The following is a 22488-nucleotide window of genomic DNA, read 5'->3' on the forward strand; positions in this document are numbered from 1 at the left end:
TGAAGATAATAGAAAAAATTAATACTATCTTTTCTCCGGAGTTTCTAGTGACATCAAAATACTCTTTAGTATCTACAGACTAGAACAAAACCATTAAAAAGAACATACTTTTTTTTTTATAAACATATAATACATTTTTATCCCCAGGGGTACAGGTCTGTGAATCGCCAGGTTTACACACTTCAGAGCACTCACCATAGCACATACCCTCCCCAATGAAAAAGAACATACTTTTAAGACATTAAAAAATACAGGTCTGTGAAAAACTATTTCCTTTAAGCTTTAACAGTGTAATTATTGCAGATATAGAATGTGTCTATGTTTTTATTTATAGAATGTTTCCTGTTTGGCACTTTATTTTTTTATTTTATTTATTTATTTATTTATTTATTTATTTGACAGACAGAGATCACAAGTAGGCAGAGAGGCAGGCAGAGAGAGAGGAGGAAGCAGGCTCCCTGCTGAGCAGAGAGCCTGATGCGGGACTCGATCCCAGGACCCTGAGATCATGACCTGAGCTGAAGGCAGCGGCTTAACCCACTGAGCCACCCAGGCGCCCCCTGTTTGGCACTTTAGAACAAAGATTGTAGTGTTAAAAGATATTTCTCAGTTTTTTTCAGTTATTAAATGCTGTGAAGCAAGTGATCAGATTATTAAAATGGAAACAGTTCTTAAAATTATAGTTAGATTTCATAGATTAATGTCTTCTTTTTTAATCAACACTGAATAATTTTTATTACAGATTAAATACTTCTCACATTATGTTCCCATTATAGCTTTAGAGGCTGAAGTTCTGGAATTATTCCTTTGGGAGGGAAAAAAACCTTTTTGTTTGTTTTTTATAAATAGGATGCAGGACAGAAAAGATTTGGAGCAGTTTCCTGTAATGTTTGTGGCATGCTTTACACAGCTTCAAATCCAGAAGATGAAACACAGCATCTGCTCTTCCATAACCAGTTTATAAGTGCTGTAAAATATGTGGTAAGTAGAGTTCATGACTTCTAAAATGAAGTATCAGATAGCTAGGTCAGGATCTTAAAGAGATGAATTGCAAAACTTAAGACATTGAAAAGTTTCTGTTTTTAGTACATGATCATATATACAAAGCCCTTGTATGTATACTGGCTTATTTTAAAACAAAGCCAGACATAAAACCAGCTAACTTAATTCTACCTGGTTTATGTTTTGGGATTTTTTTAAGTTACGTCTTTAAAGCAGTTATTGTACCTCATCTCTTCTAACAATTAATGCTATTCAACTTGAGTATTTAAAATTCTCTTTAATTATTAGCTGTTGATAAGCCTGTTTAATATTTATAATAGCTTAGTATAACTTTTTTTCTGAAAATTGATAGTGATACATTATTATACAAATAGATGGTTTTGGAATTTTTCTTTACCTTCTCTTTGCTATCATGAGAGTTTTTCATGATAAACTAAAAAAGAAAAATTTATTGAAGGTTAAAATCTCAGAATTTGCTGTATACTTAAAAAAAATGCCACAAAGTTAATATGTTTTAGTATATATTAATATATGTGCATTTGAGGTACAGTGGGTATTATTTAATAGTTATTTCTGGAAATGGCAAAATTTTGAATAATTTTGAACCATTTCAGATATCTTGTGAAAATAGTAATTTAATGTAATTGCTGTTTACCCATATCTGAAATGGAATCTATTTTTATTCTATACATGTTACCTTCAGTACTGTACACTCACATTAATAAGACCTCCAGGATATCTGAACTGAGATCACCCATTCATTTCATATAGGCTTTTACATTAGCAACAGATGTTGGATTGTTTAAAGATCTTTATTGGCTTCACTTAAATTTGTATTTTTATTTTTGGTTGAAGAGTTCATATTTATTGTTTCGTTTATCTAGTTACTTCTACCCAATATAGGGTTTTCTTTTTTTTGGTTCTCTACTGTGGTGATTCTTTATACTCCTTTTTACATCTGTCTTTTCCACACACACCCCCTTCTGTCACTTAACTAAATGCAGTACAAGCTGTTTGGGCATTAAATATTTATAGCTAGATACTGATTTATTGTTTGGAATTTATACTTTTCCAATTTCACTATATTAATATCCTTACAACTTGAAAACAAAAATAATCCTATCAGATAGCTAAGTTAATAGAATACTTGGGGCAAAAACATTTATTTATTATACATAAATCTGGTAGAAGTTAGTTTAAATGAGTTTTCATTTTACATCTTTTGATTCTTGTGATCACTTTTGTGTTAGGTTTAAAAGGCTTTATTCTTCATCTGAAGGGGAGTTCTTAATTTCTTAGAGTAACAGTAAAGAAAATGATAAGGAAATATGTACTCTGTGCTTCCACAGTATCAGTGGAAGCTGGTTTATGGAGTGAGATGGAGTCATCACCTTTTAAACAAATTCTGGCTCTTGCAAAGCTATAATACGGTGTACTAACTTCAGAAAGATTGATTCCTGCCCCAGCCCTATTCCTCCTTCTAACCACCTCCCCTCCGACCTTGATGGGACAGAGCTATGGGTTATTTTATTGTTTTTGAAATAAGCTCAAGAGAAGGAATTGAGTTTAGCAGTTGGCCATCCTTTGCTAACATCAAGATCAATATTCATATCTTTTGCTGTTTTCAAATGTAGGTATATACATGTAGTCTAAAGTAGAAACTCCTCCAAAGTCTACGGCCATACCACCCTGAACGCGCCCGATCTCGTCTGATCTCGGAAGCTAAGCAGGGCCGGGCCTGGTTAGTACTTGGATGGGAGAAACTCCTCCAAAATATTGTAGCATTCTTTTTTAGTGTATGGAGAGAGGATAAAAATATATGTATTATGTTAAAGATACATAATGTTATGTTAAAGTTCTGCTGTGATCAGAGCTCTGGATTTGGGGTTGGGACATTAAACATTTATTGGGCACCTAGTATGTGCTTTGCATTCTTGTGCATTTAATGAGCAGTATTGTGTTTTTGCATTAAGCACTTTTCCCCCCTTTCTTTTTAAAAATTTATATAATTAAAGTTTAAGCACTTTTACGGTGTTTGAGAAAACATCTAATTTTAAAATATGAGTTTTGTCTTTTTCTGTTTCCTGGAAAAAAACACATAGAAAAGAAGTCATTTGGTGTTCTGTTTTTTTTTTTAAAGATTTTATTTATTTGACAGAGAGAGAGATCACAAGATGGCAGAGAGGCAGGCAGAGAGGGAAGGGGAAGCAGGCTCCCCGCAGAGCAGAGAGCCCAATGCTGGGCTCCATCCCAGGACTCTGAGATCATGACCTGCGCCGAAGGCAGAGGCTTAACCCACTGAGCCACCCAGGCGCCCCTGGTGTTCTGGTTTTAATTAATTTTAAGTGAATAGTGTTCCAGGACTGGAGATAAAGGTTTGATCTACTTAAAACTATTTAAAAGTAGAATAAATTAAATCCCAGTGAGTTTTACTTTTTAAATTTTAATCAAACATTTTAAAGAAAATAAATAGCTTTTCTTTAGGGTAAAAATTTTCCCTTAGACATGGTAATAATCTGTAACAGCTAAAAATGACTAAAGACCTTTTCTAAAGATTAAAATCATAAATATATTTAGTCACTGTAGAAATTGATGCCCACAGAGCCTTTTATTTGGCTGGCTAACTTTTTTGGTTTTTTTTTTTCCTTTTCTTACCCTCTTTGGTAGGGGTAGGGGAAAGTTATGATGCCCTCTATTTTTCATAGTACCCTGTCTGCCTCATTGATGCCATTTGAGGAAGTGCATTTTATCTAACTTACTAGAAGCTATTTAGGAAAGAGCTTGTTAATGCTTCAGGAGGAGCCTGGACTTTGCTTTTGACCTACAAACACTTCAGTTTCCTTGATCAGCTGGAGATACACTCTGTGCTAAGGGTTTGAAGAGAAAGCAGGAAAAACTCCCCCTAGAGCACTGAGGAATGTTGCCAAGCCTGGAGCCTATCCACAATTCAGCTGTATTTTGAACTTTTAGTAATGTAGCCAAGGAATCATGTTTGGGTTCTTTGCAAAGAAATTTCTAACTGAATCCTTTTTTCCTCCTTGTTCCTAATCTCTTTTGAATTAATTAACATCTGACTGAATGAAGGCTCTGTGGAGGGCTCTACTTCAGGGTATATGATATGCCCTTGCTTTCAAGGTTAGGAGCAAAGCCCGAAAGAAATGAAAAGTTAACAATAAGAGATTTATTAAAGCAGTAAGTCAGTATTATTTAAATTTAATTATAATTGGCTTTACAATTTAGAAGTGGTAATTACTTTGGTAGAGCAGTGATCAGAAGTTTTGTTTCCATGGGTGAGGAAAAGTTAAGATTTGATTTTTTTTTAATGGACAGACACTAGGAGGTCATCTATTATTGATAGCTAATAAGAAAACTTAACGTCTTTGTGGGGAATAATGAGTAAATTTTTTTTCTTGTTGAATCAGAGATTTTTATAGATAATAAGACCAGAAAAATGCATCAGATTGGATTGTGATACTTTGGTTTTGATGCCAGTTTGGGCTTTTTTCTTTCTTTTCTTTTAGATATTTAAATTTGAGCATTGTGAATGATATAGTTAAGTTTAAATAATGTTAAAAATGATATTTTGGTGGAATGTAGGGAGAAAAATTTTTTTTTTTTTTAAAGATTTTATTTATTTATTTGACAGACAGATCACAAGTAGGCAGAGAGGCAGGCAGAGAGAGAGAGAGGAGGAAGCAGGCTCTCCGCGGAGCGGACAGCCTGATGCGGGGCTCGATCCCAGGACCCCGGGACCATGACCCGAGCTGAAGGCAGAGGCTTTAACCCACTGAGCCACCCAGGCGCCCCAATAGGGAGAAAAATATTTAAAAATTTTTAAAATTTTATTTTTTTGAAAGATTTATTTTAGAGGGGGGGCGAACGGGGAGGGGGAGGGATGGGTAAGAATCTCAGGTAGGCTCTGTGCTGATCTCAGAGCCCTGTGCTTGGCTGGGCTCAGTCTCATGTCCCTGAGATCATGACCTGAGCTGAAACCAAGAGTCGGACGCTTTATTGATTGAGCCACCCAGGCACTCTGAGAAATAATATTTTAGTGACATAAAAGGAGAAGGTAGTATATGTAGTGGTGTGTGTGGTATTGGATTACTATGGCACTGGTAGAAAAGGGGAAATTGATGATAAAAACTGAAGAAAGATTTGACAGATTTCTGATTGGCTGTAGAGCTAAGCTATACTCTTCTATTATCGTAGTACTAAACCATCAAAGTAAAAATGCTGTTTCTCCCCATGGGGATGAAAGGTACAGCATAGGGAATATAATTAATGGTATTGTAATAGTCTATGGTGACCAGTGATAGCTACACTTGTGAGCCCTGCATAATGCATGGAATTGTTGTATAGACTTGTTGAATCACTATGTTGTATACCTGAAAGTAGTATAACACTATGTATCAACTATACTTCAGTAAAAAATAATACTGATAAATATCTCAGAAAAAGCACTGTTCCTCACTCAGTGAGGAGGGAGCTTGATACCTGACTCCATCATGACCTGACCTAAAGGTAGACACTTAACCATCTGAGCCACCCAGGTGCTCCAGGAATAGAGATTTTAAAATCTTGGGAATGGGAAAGGAATCTGAAGCAAAGTTGCATTGGTCTTTAGAACTGTACTCTGGCATCAGTAGGAGGGACTGAGAGCCAGGTCAGAGAATGGTCTGAGTTTCCTTTAGTTTCTCTGCTTAAAGGTAAGGCTGTCATACCCTGTGTTGAAAATTGAGAAATAGTCTTTAGAAACAGGTAGAAATTTGTTACATAGAAATTATTTTTAAAAAAATTACCATTTTATTTCTCAAGTTTTTATCTTTTCCCTGACCCTGATTTTTAATTTTTTTACTTTGTTATATCTTAAAGACATAGAATATTGTGGTAAATAAATATAGAATGGGAGCAGCACTTCCAGATCTTAGTCAGAAATTAATCTTGCTTTGGTATGGAGAGCCACGTAGTGGAGGAAAAATGCCTTTAGAATGAATGTTATATGCAATAAGCTTTTACATTTTTTTTTAAGATTTTATTTATTTATTTGACATACAGAGATCACAGGCAGGCAGAGAGGTAGGCAGAGAGAGAGGGGGAAGCAGGCTCCCTGCCAAGCAGAGAGCCCAATGCAGGGCTCGATCCCAGGGCCCTGGGATCATGACCTGAGCAGAAGGCAGAGGCTTTAACCCACTGAGCCACCCAAGCACCCCAAGCTTTTACATTTTTAAAAAGAGTTTACAAACTCTAGGGGAGGGAAAACCTATAATGTATCTAGTGGCAAGTAAAAACTTCTTTTAATCTGTTCTTCCTCTGTTTTTCCCCATTCTGGAAATGGTGCCACCATTTAACTTATTTCCTCAGACTGAAAACTTCAGAATGATCCTTCAGTTTTCTTTTTGCTCTCCATATACTCAAAGAAGTATACTCAAAGTATACTCCTATACTTAACATTAGTAAATCTCACCTTCAGAATAGATTTCAGATCCTTCCACTTCTGTCATGTCCACTGCTTCTACTCTAAACCAAGCTGTCATCATTTCCTGCCTAGTAATGCCTCCTAACTGCTTTCCCAGCTTCCATTATGGTCTTTGTCTCAGCCATAAAAACTTAATTCAGATTATGTCCTTCCTTTATTTAAAATTCTTCAGCAAATTCTCATCGCACACAGACTAAAATCCAGGGTGTTTACTGTGGCATCAAGGCCTCATATACTCCAGCTTCTCTAATTTCATCTAATTTCATCTCAACACTCTTACCATTACGTGCATTCATACATATCTTTTTTTTTTTTTTAAAGATTTTTTTTTTTTTTTAATTTGACAGAGAGAGATGACAAGCAGGCAGAGAGGCAGGCAGAGAGAGGGGAGGAAGCAGGCTCCCCGCTGAGCAGAGAGCCCGATGCGGGGCTCGATCCCAGGACCCTGGGATCATGACCCGAGCCGAAGGCAGCGGCTTAACCCACTGAGCCACCCAGGTGCCCCTGCATTCATACGTATCTTTCTTTTGTTCCTGAACCACTCCAGCTACATTCCATTCTTAGTGTGTTTGTACTTACTTTACCTTTTCCTGGACTTTTCTTCTCTCAGATCTTCTACACCAGCTCTCTTCATTTAGGTCTTAAAATCTCAGAGATGCCCTCCCTGAACACCCAATACAAAGTGGCTCCCTCTCTCTCTACTCCAGCAGTATTAGTGTCTTCTTTTGACCCTTTTCTACACTGAAAATTTGTTTGGTATTTCTCCCACTGGAGTAGAAGCTTTGTCAGAGAAGAGTCCTTGATACTCTGTTTATCACATTAAATAGCACCTGCCAATGTGCAGTAGGCGCTCTACAAATGAGTGGATTTGATTGGAAGCTGCACAACAAGAGTGTTTGAGTCTCAGTTATCTTGTATAAAAATAATACTACACCAGAAAATTTTTCTGGGCTTTGGCAACTCTGATATTTATTGATTGGGAATTGATACTATAAATATCTTTTGAGGGGACATTAAATATATTGTGTATGTTTGATAGAAGTTAGGCAAAATAAGACTATTATTAACATACTTCGAAATACGTAAAAGCAGCCCAAATTTGAATTCACTAGCAGTTAAAGCTTTATTAAGTATGTTGCATTTAGAATTGTATACGTGACTGAATTTAGGTGTTGACATGGTTCATTCCTCAATTAGAAAAGTAGTAAAAGTAATTTAGCTACTTTTCTTATATGTAAGAGGTTATTATAGATCATTTTATACCAGTGGTTTTTCTTCAGTTTCTTTTTGAAATTTTACATAAGATTTATTTTCCTTTATATATAAAAATAAGTCTAATCTTTCTGGTACAGCATGTACATTTTTGGAAGTTTCGGTTTCTCTGTGGAAATTCTTTTCACATAGTTCGTTTATCTTCTTCTTTTTTTTTTTTTTTTTTTTTTTAAGATTTTATTTATTTATTTGACAGAGCACAAGCAGGAGGAGCAGCATGGAGAGGGAAAAGCAGGCTCCCAATGCAGGGCCTGATCGCAGGACCCTGAGATCATGACCTAAGCCAAAGATAGACACTTAACTGACTGAGCCACCCAGGTGCCCGTGGTTTGTGCATCTTGTCCTTTAAAATCTTTAACATTTATTACAGAAATTTTCAAGTTCTTTTCTGCTGATTCAAACATGTGAGTTTCACTGGGCCTGTTTCTATTGACTTTTTTTTTGATCTTGGATCATAATTTCCCAGTTCTGTCCATGGTCTCATTAAGTTTTATTTTTAATAGACTTATTATTTATTTATTTTTTTTCTGTGCTGATAAAAACAATTTTTTATTACTATGTTCAGTTAGCCAGCATATAGTACATCATTAGTTTTTTATATAGTGTTCAGTGATTCATTAGTTGCATATAACACCCAGGGCCCATTACCACATGTGCCCTCCTTAATACCCATCACCTGGTTTCCCATCTCCCACTGTAACCCTCAGTTTGGTTCCCAGAGTCCATGGTTTGTTTCCATCTCTGATTTCTTCTGATTTCATTTTCCCTCCCTTCCCCTCTGGTAATAGACTTAAAAAAAAAAAAAAAAAAAGATTTTATTTATTTATTTGAGAGAGCATGAGAGAGAGCACAAGTGGGGGCCGGGGAGGGGGAGAAAGAGAGGGAGAATCAGGCTCCCCGCTGAGCAGGGAGCGCAACGCAAGGCCTGATCCTAGAACTCTGGGATCGTGACTTGAGCCAAAGGCAGGCAGACACTTAACTGACTAAGCCCCCCAGGTGCCCCTTAATAGAGGTTCATAGCAAAATTAAGTAGAAAGTACAGAGATTTCCCATATATTACTTTTTTCGCCGTCACACACATGTTCAGTTTCCTCAAAACAATACATTTATTAAAATTGATGAATCTATACTGATACAACATTATTATTCAGAGTACATAGTTTTTATTAGGGTTCACTCGGTGTTGTTCCATGGGGTCTGAAAAATTTATAATGACACGTGTCCATAATAGTATCATACAAAAAGTTTCACTGCCCTTAAAATCCTCTGTTCTCATCCTGTTTACCCCTGCCTTCCTACTAACTGCTGGAAAATAACTGATCTTTTATACTGTCTGCCTATTTTTACCTTTTCCAGAGTGCTATATGGTTGGAATCATACAGTGTATAGTTTTCTTCATAATTGAGTTCTTTCACTTAGTAATGTGCAATTAAAGTTACTCCGTATCTTGGGGCGCCTGGGTGGTTCAGTGGGTTAAGCCGCTGCCTTCGGCTCAGGTCATGATCTCAGGGTCCGGGGATCGAGTCCCACATCAGGCTCTCTGCTCAGCAGGGAGCCTGCTTCCTCCTCTCTCTCTCTGCCTGCCTCTCTGCCTACTTGTAATCTCTGTCTGTCAAATAAAATAAATAAAATCTTTAAAAAAAAAAAAAAAAGAAAATTACTCCGTATCTTTTGATGGCTTGATAGCTCATTTCTTTTTAGTGCTGAATAATATTCTGTTATTCATTTATCTATTTCATTCATATTCTGTATTTCATTTATCTATTCACCTATTGAAGAATATCTTGTTGATTGCTTCCAAGTTGTGGCAATTAGGAATAAAGTTGCTATACTATAAACAGCCATGTGCAGGTCCAGGCTTTTGTGTGGAGATAAATTTTGAACTCCTTTTTATAAATACTGAGGAATGTGATTGCTGGGTTGTATGTTAGGAGTAAATTTAATTATATGAGAAACTGCCAAACTGTTCCTTAGTGGCTCTATCATTTGGTATTCTCACCGGCAGTGAATGAGATTTCCTCTTGTTCCACCTCCTTGCCAGCCTGTGGTGTTGTCATTGTTTTGGATTTTGGCTGTTTTAATGGGCGTGTGGTGGTATCTCATTTTAATTTGTATTTCCCTGATGACCTATGATGGGGAATATTTTTCATATGCTTATTTGCAATCTGTATATCTTCTCTAGTGATGTGTTTGTATGGGTCTTTGGCCCACTTTTTAGTTTGGTTGGTTGTTTTCTTATTGTTGAGTTTTAAGAATTCTTCATATCTTTCAGGTAATAGCCCTTATCAACTGTCTCTTATAAATATTTTTTCCTAGTCTGCAGCTTATCTTCTCATGTTCTTGATGGTGTCTTTTGTAGAGTAGAACTTTTTTTTTTTTTTTTAAGATTTTTATTTATTTATTTGACAGAGATCACAGAAGGCAGAGAGGCAGGCAGAGGGAGGGGGAAGCAGGCTTCCCGCTGAGCAAAGAACTCCCCCATGCAGGATTCGATCCCAGGATCCTGGAATCATGACCTGAGCTGAAGGCAGAGGCTTTAACCCACTGAGCCACCCAGGTGCCCTGAGTAGAACTTTTTAATTTTAATGAAGTGCAGTGCCATTGGTGTTATATCTAAAAAGTCATTGCCGGGGCACCTGGGTGGCTTAGTGGGTTAAGCCTCTGCCTTGGCCTCAGATTATGATTCCAGGGTCCTGGGATTAAGCCCCACATCGGGCTCTCTGCTCAGCAGGGAGTCTGCTTCCCTTCATCTCTCTGCCTGCCTCTCTGCATACTTGTGATCTCTTTTCCTCTGTCAAATAAATAAAATCTTAAAAAAATTAAAAAATTAAAAAAAAATAAAAAGTCATTGCCATACTGAAGGTTATGTGGATTTCTTCTTTGTTATTATCCAGGAGTTTTATAGTTTTGCTTTTTACATTTAGTTCTGTGATTCATTTTGAGTTAATTTTTGTGAAGGGTGTGAAGTCTATACCTAAATTCACTTTTTTTTTGTATGTGGATGTCCGGTTTCAGCAACACTTGTTGAAAACTGTCTTGTCTCTGTTGCATTGCAATTGCTTTTTTTTTTTTTAAGATTGAAGCAGAAAACCTGAGGCAGGGCTTCATCCCAGGACCCTGGGATCATGACCTGAGACGAAGGCAGAGACTTTAACCCACTGAGCCACCCAGGCGCCCCACATGTAACTTTTTTATTTTATTTTTTAAAGATTTTATTTATTTTTCAGAGACAGAGGGAGAGAGCGCGAGCGAGCACAGGCAGACAGAGAGGCAGGCAGAGGCAGAGGGAGAAGCAGGCTCCCTGCCAAGCAAGGAGCCCGATGCGGGACTCGATCCCAGGACCCCGGGATCATGACCTGAGCTGAAGGCAGCTGCTTAACCAACTGAGCCACCCAGGCGTCCCTTATTTTATTTTTTAAAGTAAATTCTACCCCCAACAGGTGGCCTGAACTCATGACCCCAAGATCAAGAGTCCCATGCTTTATGGACTGGGCCAGCCAGGCACCCCAAGTATGTGACTCTTGATCTCACAGTTGTGAATTCAAAACCCATGTTGGGCATAGAGCTTACTTTAAAAAAAAAAAAAAAAAGAATGGAATTGGGATGAAATTTTAGTTTGTTTTCCCATACATTTTGGTTTTTAATGTTTTGAGGTTGGGATCAGGTGCCTCTCTTCAGAAGAAATCGAGGATCTAAACTTTATCTAAACTTCACTGCACTAAACCTAGCTCATTACACCTTCCAATTCAACTCAGCAGATGTCCCTGTGAGAGAACTGGTGGAGAATTTTCTGTGTTTGAAGCTCCTCCATATTTCAGATAACCATGTTAACTCACTTAGCCATTAAAATTTTGGTTTTTCTTTGCCAGCAGGATACTCTTCTTTTCCTCTGCCTATGGCAGTTCTTTCTTTCCTGCTCATGCTTGCAGGTGTGGTCAGTGTCTTAGGATAAAAATAGCTGCTGGTCTCTGCTCACCTAGGAAGGGTTAGTTCATCCCTAGAAGTCAATCCATAGTTCTTCAATGCTTTTAAAGAAAACGTAACTTTGAGTTTATTGCTTATTTTCTTATTAAAAGAGAAACAATGATCTACTGTGACCTGCTTTATCCTAGTTGGGAATGTAATTCCCACAGCTGTACATTTTGAGAACATTTTTTAATAATGGAGGCTCCATTTATATTTGGGTATAGGAGTGAGGGGAGTTTGGACCATGAGTTTTAAAAAATTATGACCAATATTGAGGAGGTCAGTATATTTGTGCCCTAAGCCCCACATAATCTTGAGGTAAGATTTACATCAAATAAAATATTTCTTACATTCTGGAAAGTTATTACATATGTTAAAAAGTGCTTAACTAAATAGGTCAGGCCTAATAAAGACCGATATAGGATTCCGTGGTGTTTGAGAATGATAGGAGAGAAGAGAGATTCATAATTCCTCTAGTTTGACTTTGTATGAGGTGTGACCCAAGGATTTCTTCTGAGAAACACTCCTATCGTAGTAGATTTTGATATTGTAATTACAATAGAAGTTTTTTTAACTGACAGAATTGGGAGAATTAGGTCATTTAATCAGAAAAGCTGATTCAGGTGGACCCTTGATATTAGAATACCCAAATAGTAGCTTTTATGATTTATCATAAGGCTATATATTAAGAAGTCCGGAGGTGTGTAGTTACAGGGTTGTTCCATCCAGCAGTTTAGCCATATCATGAGTGCTGGCTATTTCTCAGTCAGTGCTTGCCACTCCTAAGGTATTGACTTTCTGGCTTCAGGACCACTTCTTGGTCCTTAAAGTAGATAGCTGTAGTCCAGGTACCAGGTTCAAATTTAAAGCAAGAATGTTAGTCGGTGGGGTACCTGGCTGGCTTAGCTGTTAAGCGTCTGCCTTTGGCTCAGGTCATGATCCTGGGGTCTTGGGATTGAGCCCTGCATCGGGCTCCCTGCTCAGTAGGGAGCCTGCTTCTTTCTCTCCAACAACCCCTGCTTGTGTTCCCTCTCTTGCTGTGTCTCTCTCTGTCAAATAAATAAATAAAATCTTTAAAAAAAATAGAGCAAGAGCTTAACATTGCAAAGCAATCTGAGAATCTGGGTATAGAATTATTCTTGTTATATTTTTGATTTTTAAAAGACACTTGGCCTGGGTGCCTGGGTGGCTCAGTGGGTTAAGCCGCTGCCTTCGGCTCAGGTCATGATCTCAGGGTCCTGGGATCGAGTCCTGCATCGGGCTCTCTGCTCGGCAGGGAGCCTGCTTCCCTCTCTCTCTCTCTCTGCCTGCCTCTCCATCTACTTGTGATTTCTCTCTGTCAAATAAATAAATAAAATCTTTAAAAAAAAAAAAAAAAAAGACACTTGGCCTATTTTGCTTTTTGCCAGCATGGTCTATCGATGCTCATTAAAACAACTATCTTTCTACTATTTAGTTAATACTTGATTACATTTTATAATAAAAATAATAAATAGGGGTGCCTGGGTGGCTCAGTTGGTTAAGCATCTGTCTTTGACTAAGGTATGATGATCCTAGAGCCCTGGGATTGAGCACTACTGTAGGGCTCCCTGCTCCCGGGGGAGTCTGCTTTTCCCTCTCACTCTCCCTTTGTGCGTGTTCTCTCTCAAATAAATAAATAAAATCTTTAAAAAAATAATAAATTGGAATAAATAAGTTTAGGAACAAATGATACTTGGTAATCCTGTCTCACTCAGGTGTGGAATAACAAGGTAGTTTACTCATTGTGAGTCTGTCCATGTGCTCCAGGTATTAGTTTCTTTTACCTAGGGAAAAGTGAGTATTAGTTAATCCAGCAAGTTACTTAAGTGGAGATCAGTTAAGAAAGTTACCACCATATAGTAAAATACCCTGTTATTTTATCTGGGAAAATGTTATGCTGTTTAGAACATAATAAAGCATCTCTCATGAAAACCTTTTTCTTAGGACTTCATTTTCACCATTCCCTGAGACAAATTTATTATTAATAAAAAATGTACATAACAGGATGTTTGAGAAATGGGAAGTAACTTAAAAAATAGATGTTCCTCTCTAAATCTTTGGGTTCTTTTCAAAATGTGTGTTTTTTTTTTTAAAGATTCATTTATTTTATTTTTATTTTTTTAAAAGATTTTATTTATTTATTTGACAGACAGAGATCACAAGTAGGCAGAGAGAAAGGAGGAAGCAGGCTCCCTGCTAAGCAGAGAGCCTGATGTGGGGCTTGATCCTAGGACCCTGAGATCATGACCTGAGCCGAAGACACAGACTTTAACCCACTGAGACATCCAGGCGCCCCAAGATTCGTTTATTTTAGAGAGAGAATGTGCATGCATGTGCCAGTGTGGGGGCAGAAGGGGAGCATCTGAAGCAGACTTCCTGCTGAGGGCAGAGCCCATGACCCTGAGATCATGATATGAGCCAAAACCAAGAGTCAAGACACTTAACTGACAGGGCCACCCAGGTGCCCCCAAAATAATTTTTAAAGTTGCATTTCAGTTTCATATGGTCTTTAATTATGAAAAGGCATTATTGTGAAATTTTTAAATTATATATTATCATTGTATTACCCACAAGAAAGAACACTTAGGGACGCCTGGGTGGCTCAGTCGTTGGGCGTCTGCCTTCAGCTCGGGTCCTAATCCCCAGGGTCCTGGGATTGGGTCTCATGTCGGGCTCTCTGCTTGGCGAGAAGCCGGCTCCTCCCTCTCCCACTCCCCCTGCTTGTGTTCCCTCTCTCACTGTGTCTCTCTGTCAAATAAATAAAATCTTAAAAAAAAAAATTAAATACTTTGTTCTTTTAAGGGCACTTGTTCAAACTTTTTCTGTGGAGAAAATTTTCTTTTCATATTCTTTTCCTTAAAAAAATTATAATTTAGGTAAATGAAAGAGTGGCCTTCAAATTTTTTATTCTTCAACTTATTAAAAATTTTTGAAAAGCAGTATATATACTTAAAAATGTTACTAATAATTACTAGATAGAAAATGAAAAGTGAAAGCCTCCTTACCTCTTCTCTCTTTCTGGTCCCATTCTCCAGTGATAAAGCACTTTTGTCTGAGTGTTTACAGTGTAACTGAAATAAATCAAGCGATGTATGTATAGTTTATATATAGGAAGCTATATATAAATGTGTGGGTAAAATCTTTTCTTCCAATTTTTATTATTTTTGTTTTAAGTTCTGTCAGTTGCCTTTAATTCTATTTTTTAAAAGATCTTATTTATTTATTTATTTATTTATTTGTCAGAGAGAGAGAGAGAGCACGTGCGTGCACTCAAGCAGGCACAGTAGCAGGCAGAGGGAGAGGGAGAAACAGGCTCCCCACTGATCAAGGAACCTGGTGCGGGGCTCGATCCCAGGACCCTGGGATCATGACCTAAGGCAGTGGCTTAACCAACTGAACCACCCATATGTCCCTGCTTTTAATTTTAGTATTTATAAACATTTGACTCCTTGATGCTTCTATTATTCCCCTCTCAACCTTCCAGTTTCTCAGTTGTAGTTAATTATTGTAGGTATTCTGTAAGTATTAAATTAATTCACTGTTAACCATTGAAGTAGTTTTCATTCCTCTCTTACGGATTGCAAAACAGGCACAGAAGGATTAAGCTTTTGCTTTTATAAAGAGAGGCTTTGATTCTTCAAGCATGTACCATCCTTTCAAAAATAAATATTTATAATGTACTTGATTTACTGTGCTCTGAGCTTGGGATGTAGTGTGTGTCAAATGAAGTCTTGGTCCTTTTGTAGTTTATGGTCCATATGGTGTTTTTCATTATAAAACCTTGACAACCTAGGCATCCTAAAACTCCAGATCCCTGTAGCTTCTATCATTCCTAGATCAAAGAGAATTGGTCCTAGAATACAGGATTTACCAAAACAAATAATTCTACTGGAGGACTAGAAGTTTTCAGGGATTCTAGCTTTTACTCATTCAGCTTAAATATTATAGGAAACCAGAAAAATCTTGCTGTCGTAATATATCTAAAAAATGAAAAGTCCATAAAGTGTCTTTAGAATAGAGTCAGATTTTCCCAATGTGAAACTTAAATTCCTATATAAATTATTTTATATGTAGGAGATACAATAATAACAATAACACTAACACAAATGACATTAATTAAAGGCTTCCTGTCTACCAGTGGCTGATCCAACTTTTTACTTATATAGAACTCCTTATTTTTTTTAGCAAATCATGAAGTAGTTACAGTTAATTTATAAATGAGGAAATAACGCAGAAAGAAGGATATGTATTTGCCTAACATCACATAGGTACTAAGTAATGAAATTAGCTTTAGAGTCCTTTTATAGTAGACTGTAGGTTTTTGCTTTTTATTTGAACTCCAACAAAATATATTGTGTATATGATTATAATTTAGCTCAGAGAAATCAGTTGACCCCAGTTTTAAACTAAAGTCCACTCAGATGATCTTCTGTATTTCAAATTTTTAAAAACACAAAGGTTTTAAGTGACAAGACACATTTGTTTATAATACGAAATTGGCATCCATGTTATGACATATATATATTTTTGTTTTTGCTGTTGTCCATCCTGCCTATTATATACAGCTGCCAAATTCATCTTCATTTGGTTCAAGTACAGTCATGACTTTTGCTTATCTAAAATCTTTCTTGATTTCTCCCTATTTCTACTAGGCATTCATGGCCCAGCCAGCATTATTGGTTCTTGTCTGCCCTTGTAAATGTATTTCTCATTTCCTTATAAATTCTCTTCTCTAGCAAAATTGATACACTCATTGTCTTTTGCATTGCTTTAATTTTTCCACCTCTAGTTTTTAGTTTGTACATTGTTCTACCAGGAATGCCTTCCCATTCTCATCTATACTCTTCAAGGGGAAATACCATCCCTTCTGTGAAACAGTTTTGGGTTTCTCTTTAAGCCCAAAAGGGTTTTTCTTGGCTCAAAATCGTTGTAATACTTTTTAAAATACTTGCTTTCTCTTGGAAGTTCATGCTTCAATTTGATAACTTCTGTTTTTTAGAATTAAGAAATGTATTAAATATGCATATTGGTTGTAAGACTAATTCTGGATTCAGAAACATAAAAAGTTGAGTTTGAATCAAGGAAAACTTCCTTTCAACCATAGAAGTATATGGATTGCACCTTCTGTTACAGATAATTGTATTATGTATTTTTCCTATTCAGTTTTTAAGATTCTTGAGATCAGTGCGGCAAAATAGTGAGCTTTAATTACATTAGAAAGATGTGGTTTTCTAGTGAGCCTCTTACTAGTTATGTGACCATAGCAAGTTAACTAAACCTTTTTCACTTGTTTTTTTTTTTTTAATCTGTAAAAAGTTTAAAAAAGTCTTATGAGGTAATTTTTTACGCTATTTGTTATTCAAACTTCATTACCATATTCCATAGTTTAAAAGTTATTATTAAGGGGCACCTGGGTGGCTCAGTGGGTTGAGCCTCTGCCTTTGGCTCAGGTCGTGATCTCAGGGTCCTGAGATCGAGCCCCACATCGGGCTCTCTGCTCAACAGGGAGCCTGCTTCCTTCTCTCTCTCTGCCTGCCTCTCTGCCTGCTTGTGATCTCTGTCTGTCAAGTAAATAAATAAAATCTTAAAATAAAAAGTTATTATTAAAATTATTATTAAATTTTAAAAATTACTACTGAAAAGATCATTTTTTCCATTATGTAGGATTACAGGCAGCACAAGGGACAGATAAGTAAACATATCTAAATCATACGGAAAGTGCTACAGTAGTAATACATACAGGGTACTGTCTGAAGATAGAGCCTAAGGATATCCAACAAAGGTTGGAAAAGTGAGGTTAATACTTAAGTAGAGTCGGAAAGGACAAGTTAGGAGTCCTTTGTGTCCAGGAGAGTGTAGAGCAGAGGTATTGGACTAGAAGAATAATGGGTGTAAAAGTTGGGATATTTTAAGTATTACGACCCATGACTGGGTCATGTGTTAGGAAAGCTTCAAGATAGGGAGCTTGAAGAGGTAGATGAGGAGCTAGATCACAAATGATCTGGTGAAGGTATCGCAGATAAGGGCACCTGAGTGGCTCAGTTGGTTAAGCATCTGCCTTCAGCTCAGGTCACGATCCCAGAGTCCTGGGATCAAGTGCCATGTCCAGCTCCCTGCTCAGTAGGGAGTCTGCTTCTCCCTGTCCCTTTTTCCCTCCCCTTGCTCATGGGCTTGCTCGCTCACTCGCTTGCTCTCAAATAAATAAAATCTTTAAAAAAAAGAAAAGAGTATCACAGATGAAAAAACCTACAAGAAAATGCTGTTACCATAATGATAGTAATATTATTTATTGGGTGTGTATTATTTGTGTTAGGCACTGTGCTTAGTATTTTATCATGTTTTCTCAGATTCTCAAAAAATTTGTATTACAGTTTTTAAAAAAATTTTTTTTAGTTTTTAAAGATTTTATTTATTTATTTGACAGAGAGATCACAAGTAGGCAGAGAGGCAGGCAGAGAGAGAGAGAGAGAGAGAGAGAGAGAGGAGGAAGCAGGCTCTCCCCGCTGAGCAGAGAGCCCAATGCGGCTCAATCCCAGGACCCTGAGATCATGACCTGAGCCGAAGGCAGAGGCTTAACCCACTGAGCCACCCAGGTGCCCCTGTATTACAGTTTTTATATACATTTTATAGGCAAGGAAATGAGGGTTTAGAGAGGTTAAGTAATTGGCCCAAGGCAACACAGCTAGTAATTAGCAGAGTCTGGACTTGAATCTTGGTATCACTGATTTTTAAAGTCTTTATCTCTTTTTGGTGCTCCCTAAATCAGTGGTGTGCGCACATGGTAGGTGTTCAGTACATATTTCTTGAATTGACTGAATTTTTTTCACCTAATTGCCATTTAATTATTTGACTTCATACTTCATAGTTCAGTGAAGGTCACACCGAGTAGAAACATATCTCTATCAGTAATGCTGATAATATATGATTATTTTCACACACACACACACACACAGGTCCATATACGCACTTAAAACCAGCTGCTTGGGATAGTTAAGTATATTAATACCTTTATTACACCATTTTATAAAAGTAGAATAACTAGGAAATATAGACAAGCTAAAAGGAAAAAAACTAAATCACTCATTTAAAAGATGAAAAGATTACTGTTTTTTACATTAAAGTTATTTAAAGAATATAACCACGCCTTAAGAAAAATCAGTTAATTCCTTAATATCAGATGTTTCCTTAGGGTTCAAAGCTCTCCAAGTACAATTTCTGTACTGTTCATTTGTTTGAATTAAGATCCATATATTGCGTTTGTTGGTATATCTCTTAGGTCTCTCTTAATTTAAAAGTTTTCCCTCTATGTCTTTTTTCTTAAAATATTGGTAATTTTTTAAAAAACTGGTTGTTGGTTTTATTTCTCAGGGTATTCTTCCATGGGTATTCTTGTTGAGCCTTTTATTAAAGTGATTAGTATGAACTTCAGTATTTAAAGTTTTTAGTATAAAGTTAGTATTGAAGTGATTAGTATGAAATTGGGGTGTAATTTGCATACAGTTAAATGCACAGAAATTAAATGTTTGTTTGGTGAATTTTGACAATTGTATACATCAGTGTATCTGCCACTTAATGTGTTTTGTTTTTGATTAATATATTTTTTAAATGGGAAAAGAGGAGAAATCCTTTCCATTCTTTAGATTCTTAAGTTTTGAGTAAGTGCAGTGGCAAAGGAACAACAAATAATCATTGATTGCTATTAGGAATATAAAGCTTTCACAGCCAGATGGGTGAATTAAGAAAATTTGGGGTTTGGAAAATACACTCATTAGCAGAGGGATGTTTGTAACATGTTAGAGCTAAAGGTGAGAAGTTTAAATGCACTGCATTGGAATTTATATTTTTGCAGAAAGCTGTCACTGTTTGATTATTCCTCTAAATTGTATGTGCCCTTCCCCTACAGTCTTTCCCTCTGCCTCAGTTTCAAGCAGCAGATAGTCTCCTCTAAACATTTTTTTAAAAATTTGGGTGCCTGGGTGGCTCAGTGGGTTGGGCTGCTGCCTTCAGCTCAGGTCATGATCTCAGGGTCCTGGGATCGGGTCCCGCATCGGGCTCTCTGCTCGGCAGGGAGCCTGCTTCCCTATCTCTCTCTCTCTCTGGCTGCCTCTCCATCTACTTGTGATTTCTCTCTGTCAAATTAATAAATAAAATCTTTAAAAAAATAAAAATAAAAATTTTATTTATTTATTTGACAGAGAGAGAGATCACAAGTAGGCAGAGGGGCAGGCAGAGAGAGAGGGGGAAGCAGGCTCCCGGCTGAGCAGAGAGCCTGACATGAGGCTCGATCCTGGGACCCTGAGATCATGACCCAAGCTGAAGGCAGAGGCTTAACCCACTGAGCCACCCAGGCACCCCTTATCTAAACCTTTTAAAGTCAGGAGGATTGTGTGGTTATTAACTCCAAGAAAGAGATAACCACAGTTGAGGCCTATAAATGTCTTGAGTATGTTATTTGCCAGGCATGGCCAACATGCTTCTTTCATCTATCCATGATGTTGTATTTAACTTAGGGAACTTTATTAATTAATCTGTGCTTTCTTAGAGTAGTGTGCTGATCTTAGTTTGGTATCATTAGGAAGGTAGAATGGAAGTTCCTGAGTGACTACTCTGTGTAAGAAATTATTATTATTATTTTTTAAAGATTTGATTTATTTATTTGACAGAGAGATCACAAGCAGAGAGGCAGGCAGAGGGCGGGGGGAGGGGAAGCATTCTCCCCATCGAGCAGAGAGCCCCCATGTGGGGCTCTATCCCAGGACTCTTGAGACCATGACCTGAGCCAAAGGCAGAGGCCTAACCCACTGAGCCACCCAGGAGCCCTGAGAAATTATTTTAAATACAACCCTCTTAAAAACTAAGTGATGGAGGTGATGACAGCTATTTTGTACATAGCCTAGATGAGGAAACAGAGTTTGTGATTTGCGCAAGGTCGTATAGCTAGTAACAACAAAACAAGGCTTTAAACCCTGAAAAATTTTTTTTAAGTTTTTATTTATTTATTTGACAGAGACCACAAGCAGGCAGAATGGCAGGCAGAGGGAGTGGTAGAAGCAGGCTTCCTGTTGAGCAGGGTGTCTGACTCGGGGCTCTATCCCAGGATCCTGGGATCATGACCTGAGCTGAAGGCAGTTGCTCAGCTGACTGAGCCACCCACGCACCCTTAAACCGTGAATTTTTACCCCAGAACTGTTTTGGTTTGTTTTTTTAAAGATTTTATTTGTCAGAGAGAGTGCGCACGCACAAAACGGAGCAGGAGGCTGAAGGAGAAGCAGGCTCCCCACTGAGCAAGGAGCCTGATGCAGAACTTGATCCCAGGACTTTGGGAACATGATCTGAGCCAAAGGCAGAAGCTTAACTGACTGAGCCACTCAGGAGTCTCTCTTTCTTCTTATTTTGTTTTGATAATTCAGCTCAGGAACTATCACTTTTTTTTAATTTTTTAAAGATTTTATTTACTTATTTGAGAGAGAGAGAACACAAGCAGGGGGACTGGGAGAGGGAGAATCAGGCTCCCCACTGAGTAGGGAGCCCAGCGCGGGGCTAGATCATGGGATCGTGACCTGAGCCAAAGGGAGATGCTTAACTGACTGAGCCACCCAGGCACTTAAGACTTTCTTAAAAGTGGAGGTTACTTAAAATTTCCAGTTCCTCATTGAATTTGTAGTTCAACTTTTGAAATGAGAAGTCTCCTTTTTCATTTTATTGAAAATGGGTTTATTTTAGAATCATTTCCCAAATTAACATAGTAATATAAATTTGTTTTTTAAGAGGTGATACCTTCTTTATGTTTTAAAACTTGTTTACTTAAATTCATATTTAATTTCTAATTTGTAAAGAAATGACTTCTGTGGCTATTGTTTCTGCTCCTTTTCAGATCTTGAGAACTTTTTAACCAATCATCATCACCTGAAGTTTACTTTATCTTTGGGTGCTCTATGTTTTAAAAAAAATTCTCATTTTAAATACTTCAGATTATTACATTTATCAAGCATATTACTAGACTTTTTGTCCCCAAGATCCCTACCCCTTTCCTCAAAAAAATCACTCAAAATTGTTTAAGAAAATCAGCTTCTTCTCTGACTTGCTTTAATATTTTTTAAAAATGTAGTTACTTTTTTCTTGGTTTTATTGAGCTTTCATAGTCGTAAAAGATCTCAGGATCATGGTTTTCTCTAGTAGAAGTACGTATTGCTTCTTGAAAGGCCTTTTTTCTTTTCTTTTCTTTTTTTTAATGTAGAGTTGGTTGGGTAAGACAAATGAAACAACCAGTTAAGCTCATTCCTTCTGTACTTATTATGAACTTCAAAGCTCCTAGTTTTAACCTCTGGTTCAGTCCCATCTTACTAGATTTAAGTGGCTTTTGTTTTGTTTTTTTTTTTCATGCAGGTTCTGCTCATTAATCACCACGAGTGTGGATCTGAAGAAGAGTTTATTACCTCTCTTTTTTTGAGTATGTTAACTTCAGATACACACAACGTAGCTTCTCCTTCCCTATTAGATTCTTAGAAGGTAGTTATATTTTTCTAGTCTCCTTCTTGTGACTTTGATAGTTGTGATCAATAAGAATAAAAACTATTCCTTACTACATATTGGGCTATTGCATGCAAATCAGTTCATTTAAAACCTCCTGGAGGTCTTTGGCATGCCAGACATAAAACCATGAGTGTGTGTTTGCGGAGGTAACCATGTTCCAAAGAAATTTATGAGTTAAATTCTTTTCTCAGGAAACTGGGAGAGTTATCTTTTAGGCT

The 22488-nt window shown here is 37.2% G+C and overlaps 1 protein-coding gene across 9 annotated transcripts in view; it reads left to right on the forward strand.

Moving 5' to 3' along the window:
* The window catches only part of ESCO1 (establishment of sister chromatid cohesion N-acetyltransferase 1), an 85074-nt gene that overhangs the window by 50970 nt on the left and 11616 nt on the right, over positions 1-22488 (forward strand). For 7 of the 9 annotated variants that reach the window (XM_032309422.1, XM_032309416.1, XM_032309419.1 and 4 more), the window contains one exon: positions 850-981. In XM_032309422.1, coding sequence (XP_032165313.1) covers positions 850-981 — 132 coding nt within the window. Of the gene's footprint in view, positions 1-849; positions 982-22123; positions 22247-22488 lie in introns of all 9 variants that reach the window. The other 2 variants (XR_004277896.1, XM_032309423.1) reach the window with 2 other exon arrangements.

Source organism: Mustela erminea, chromosome 13, assembly GCF_009829155.1.
Source record: "Mustela erminea isolate mMusErm1 chromosome 13, mMusErm1.Pri, whole genome shotgun sequence".
NCBI lineage: Eukaryota > Metazoa > Chordata > Mammalia > Carnivora > Mustelidae > Mustela > Mustela erminea.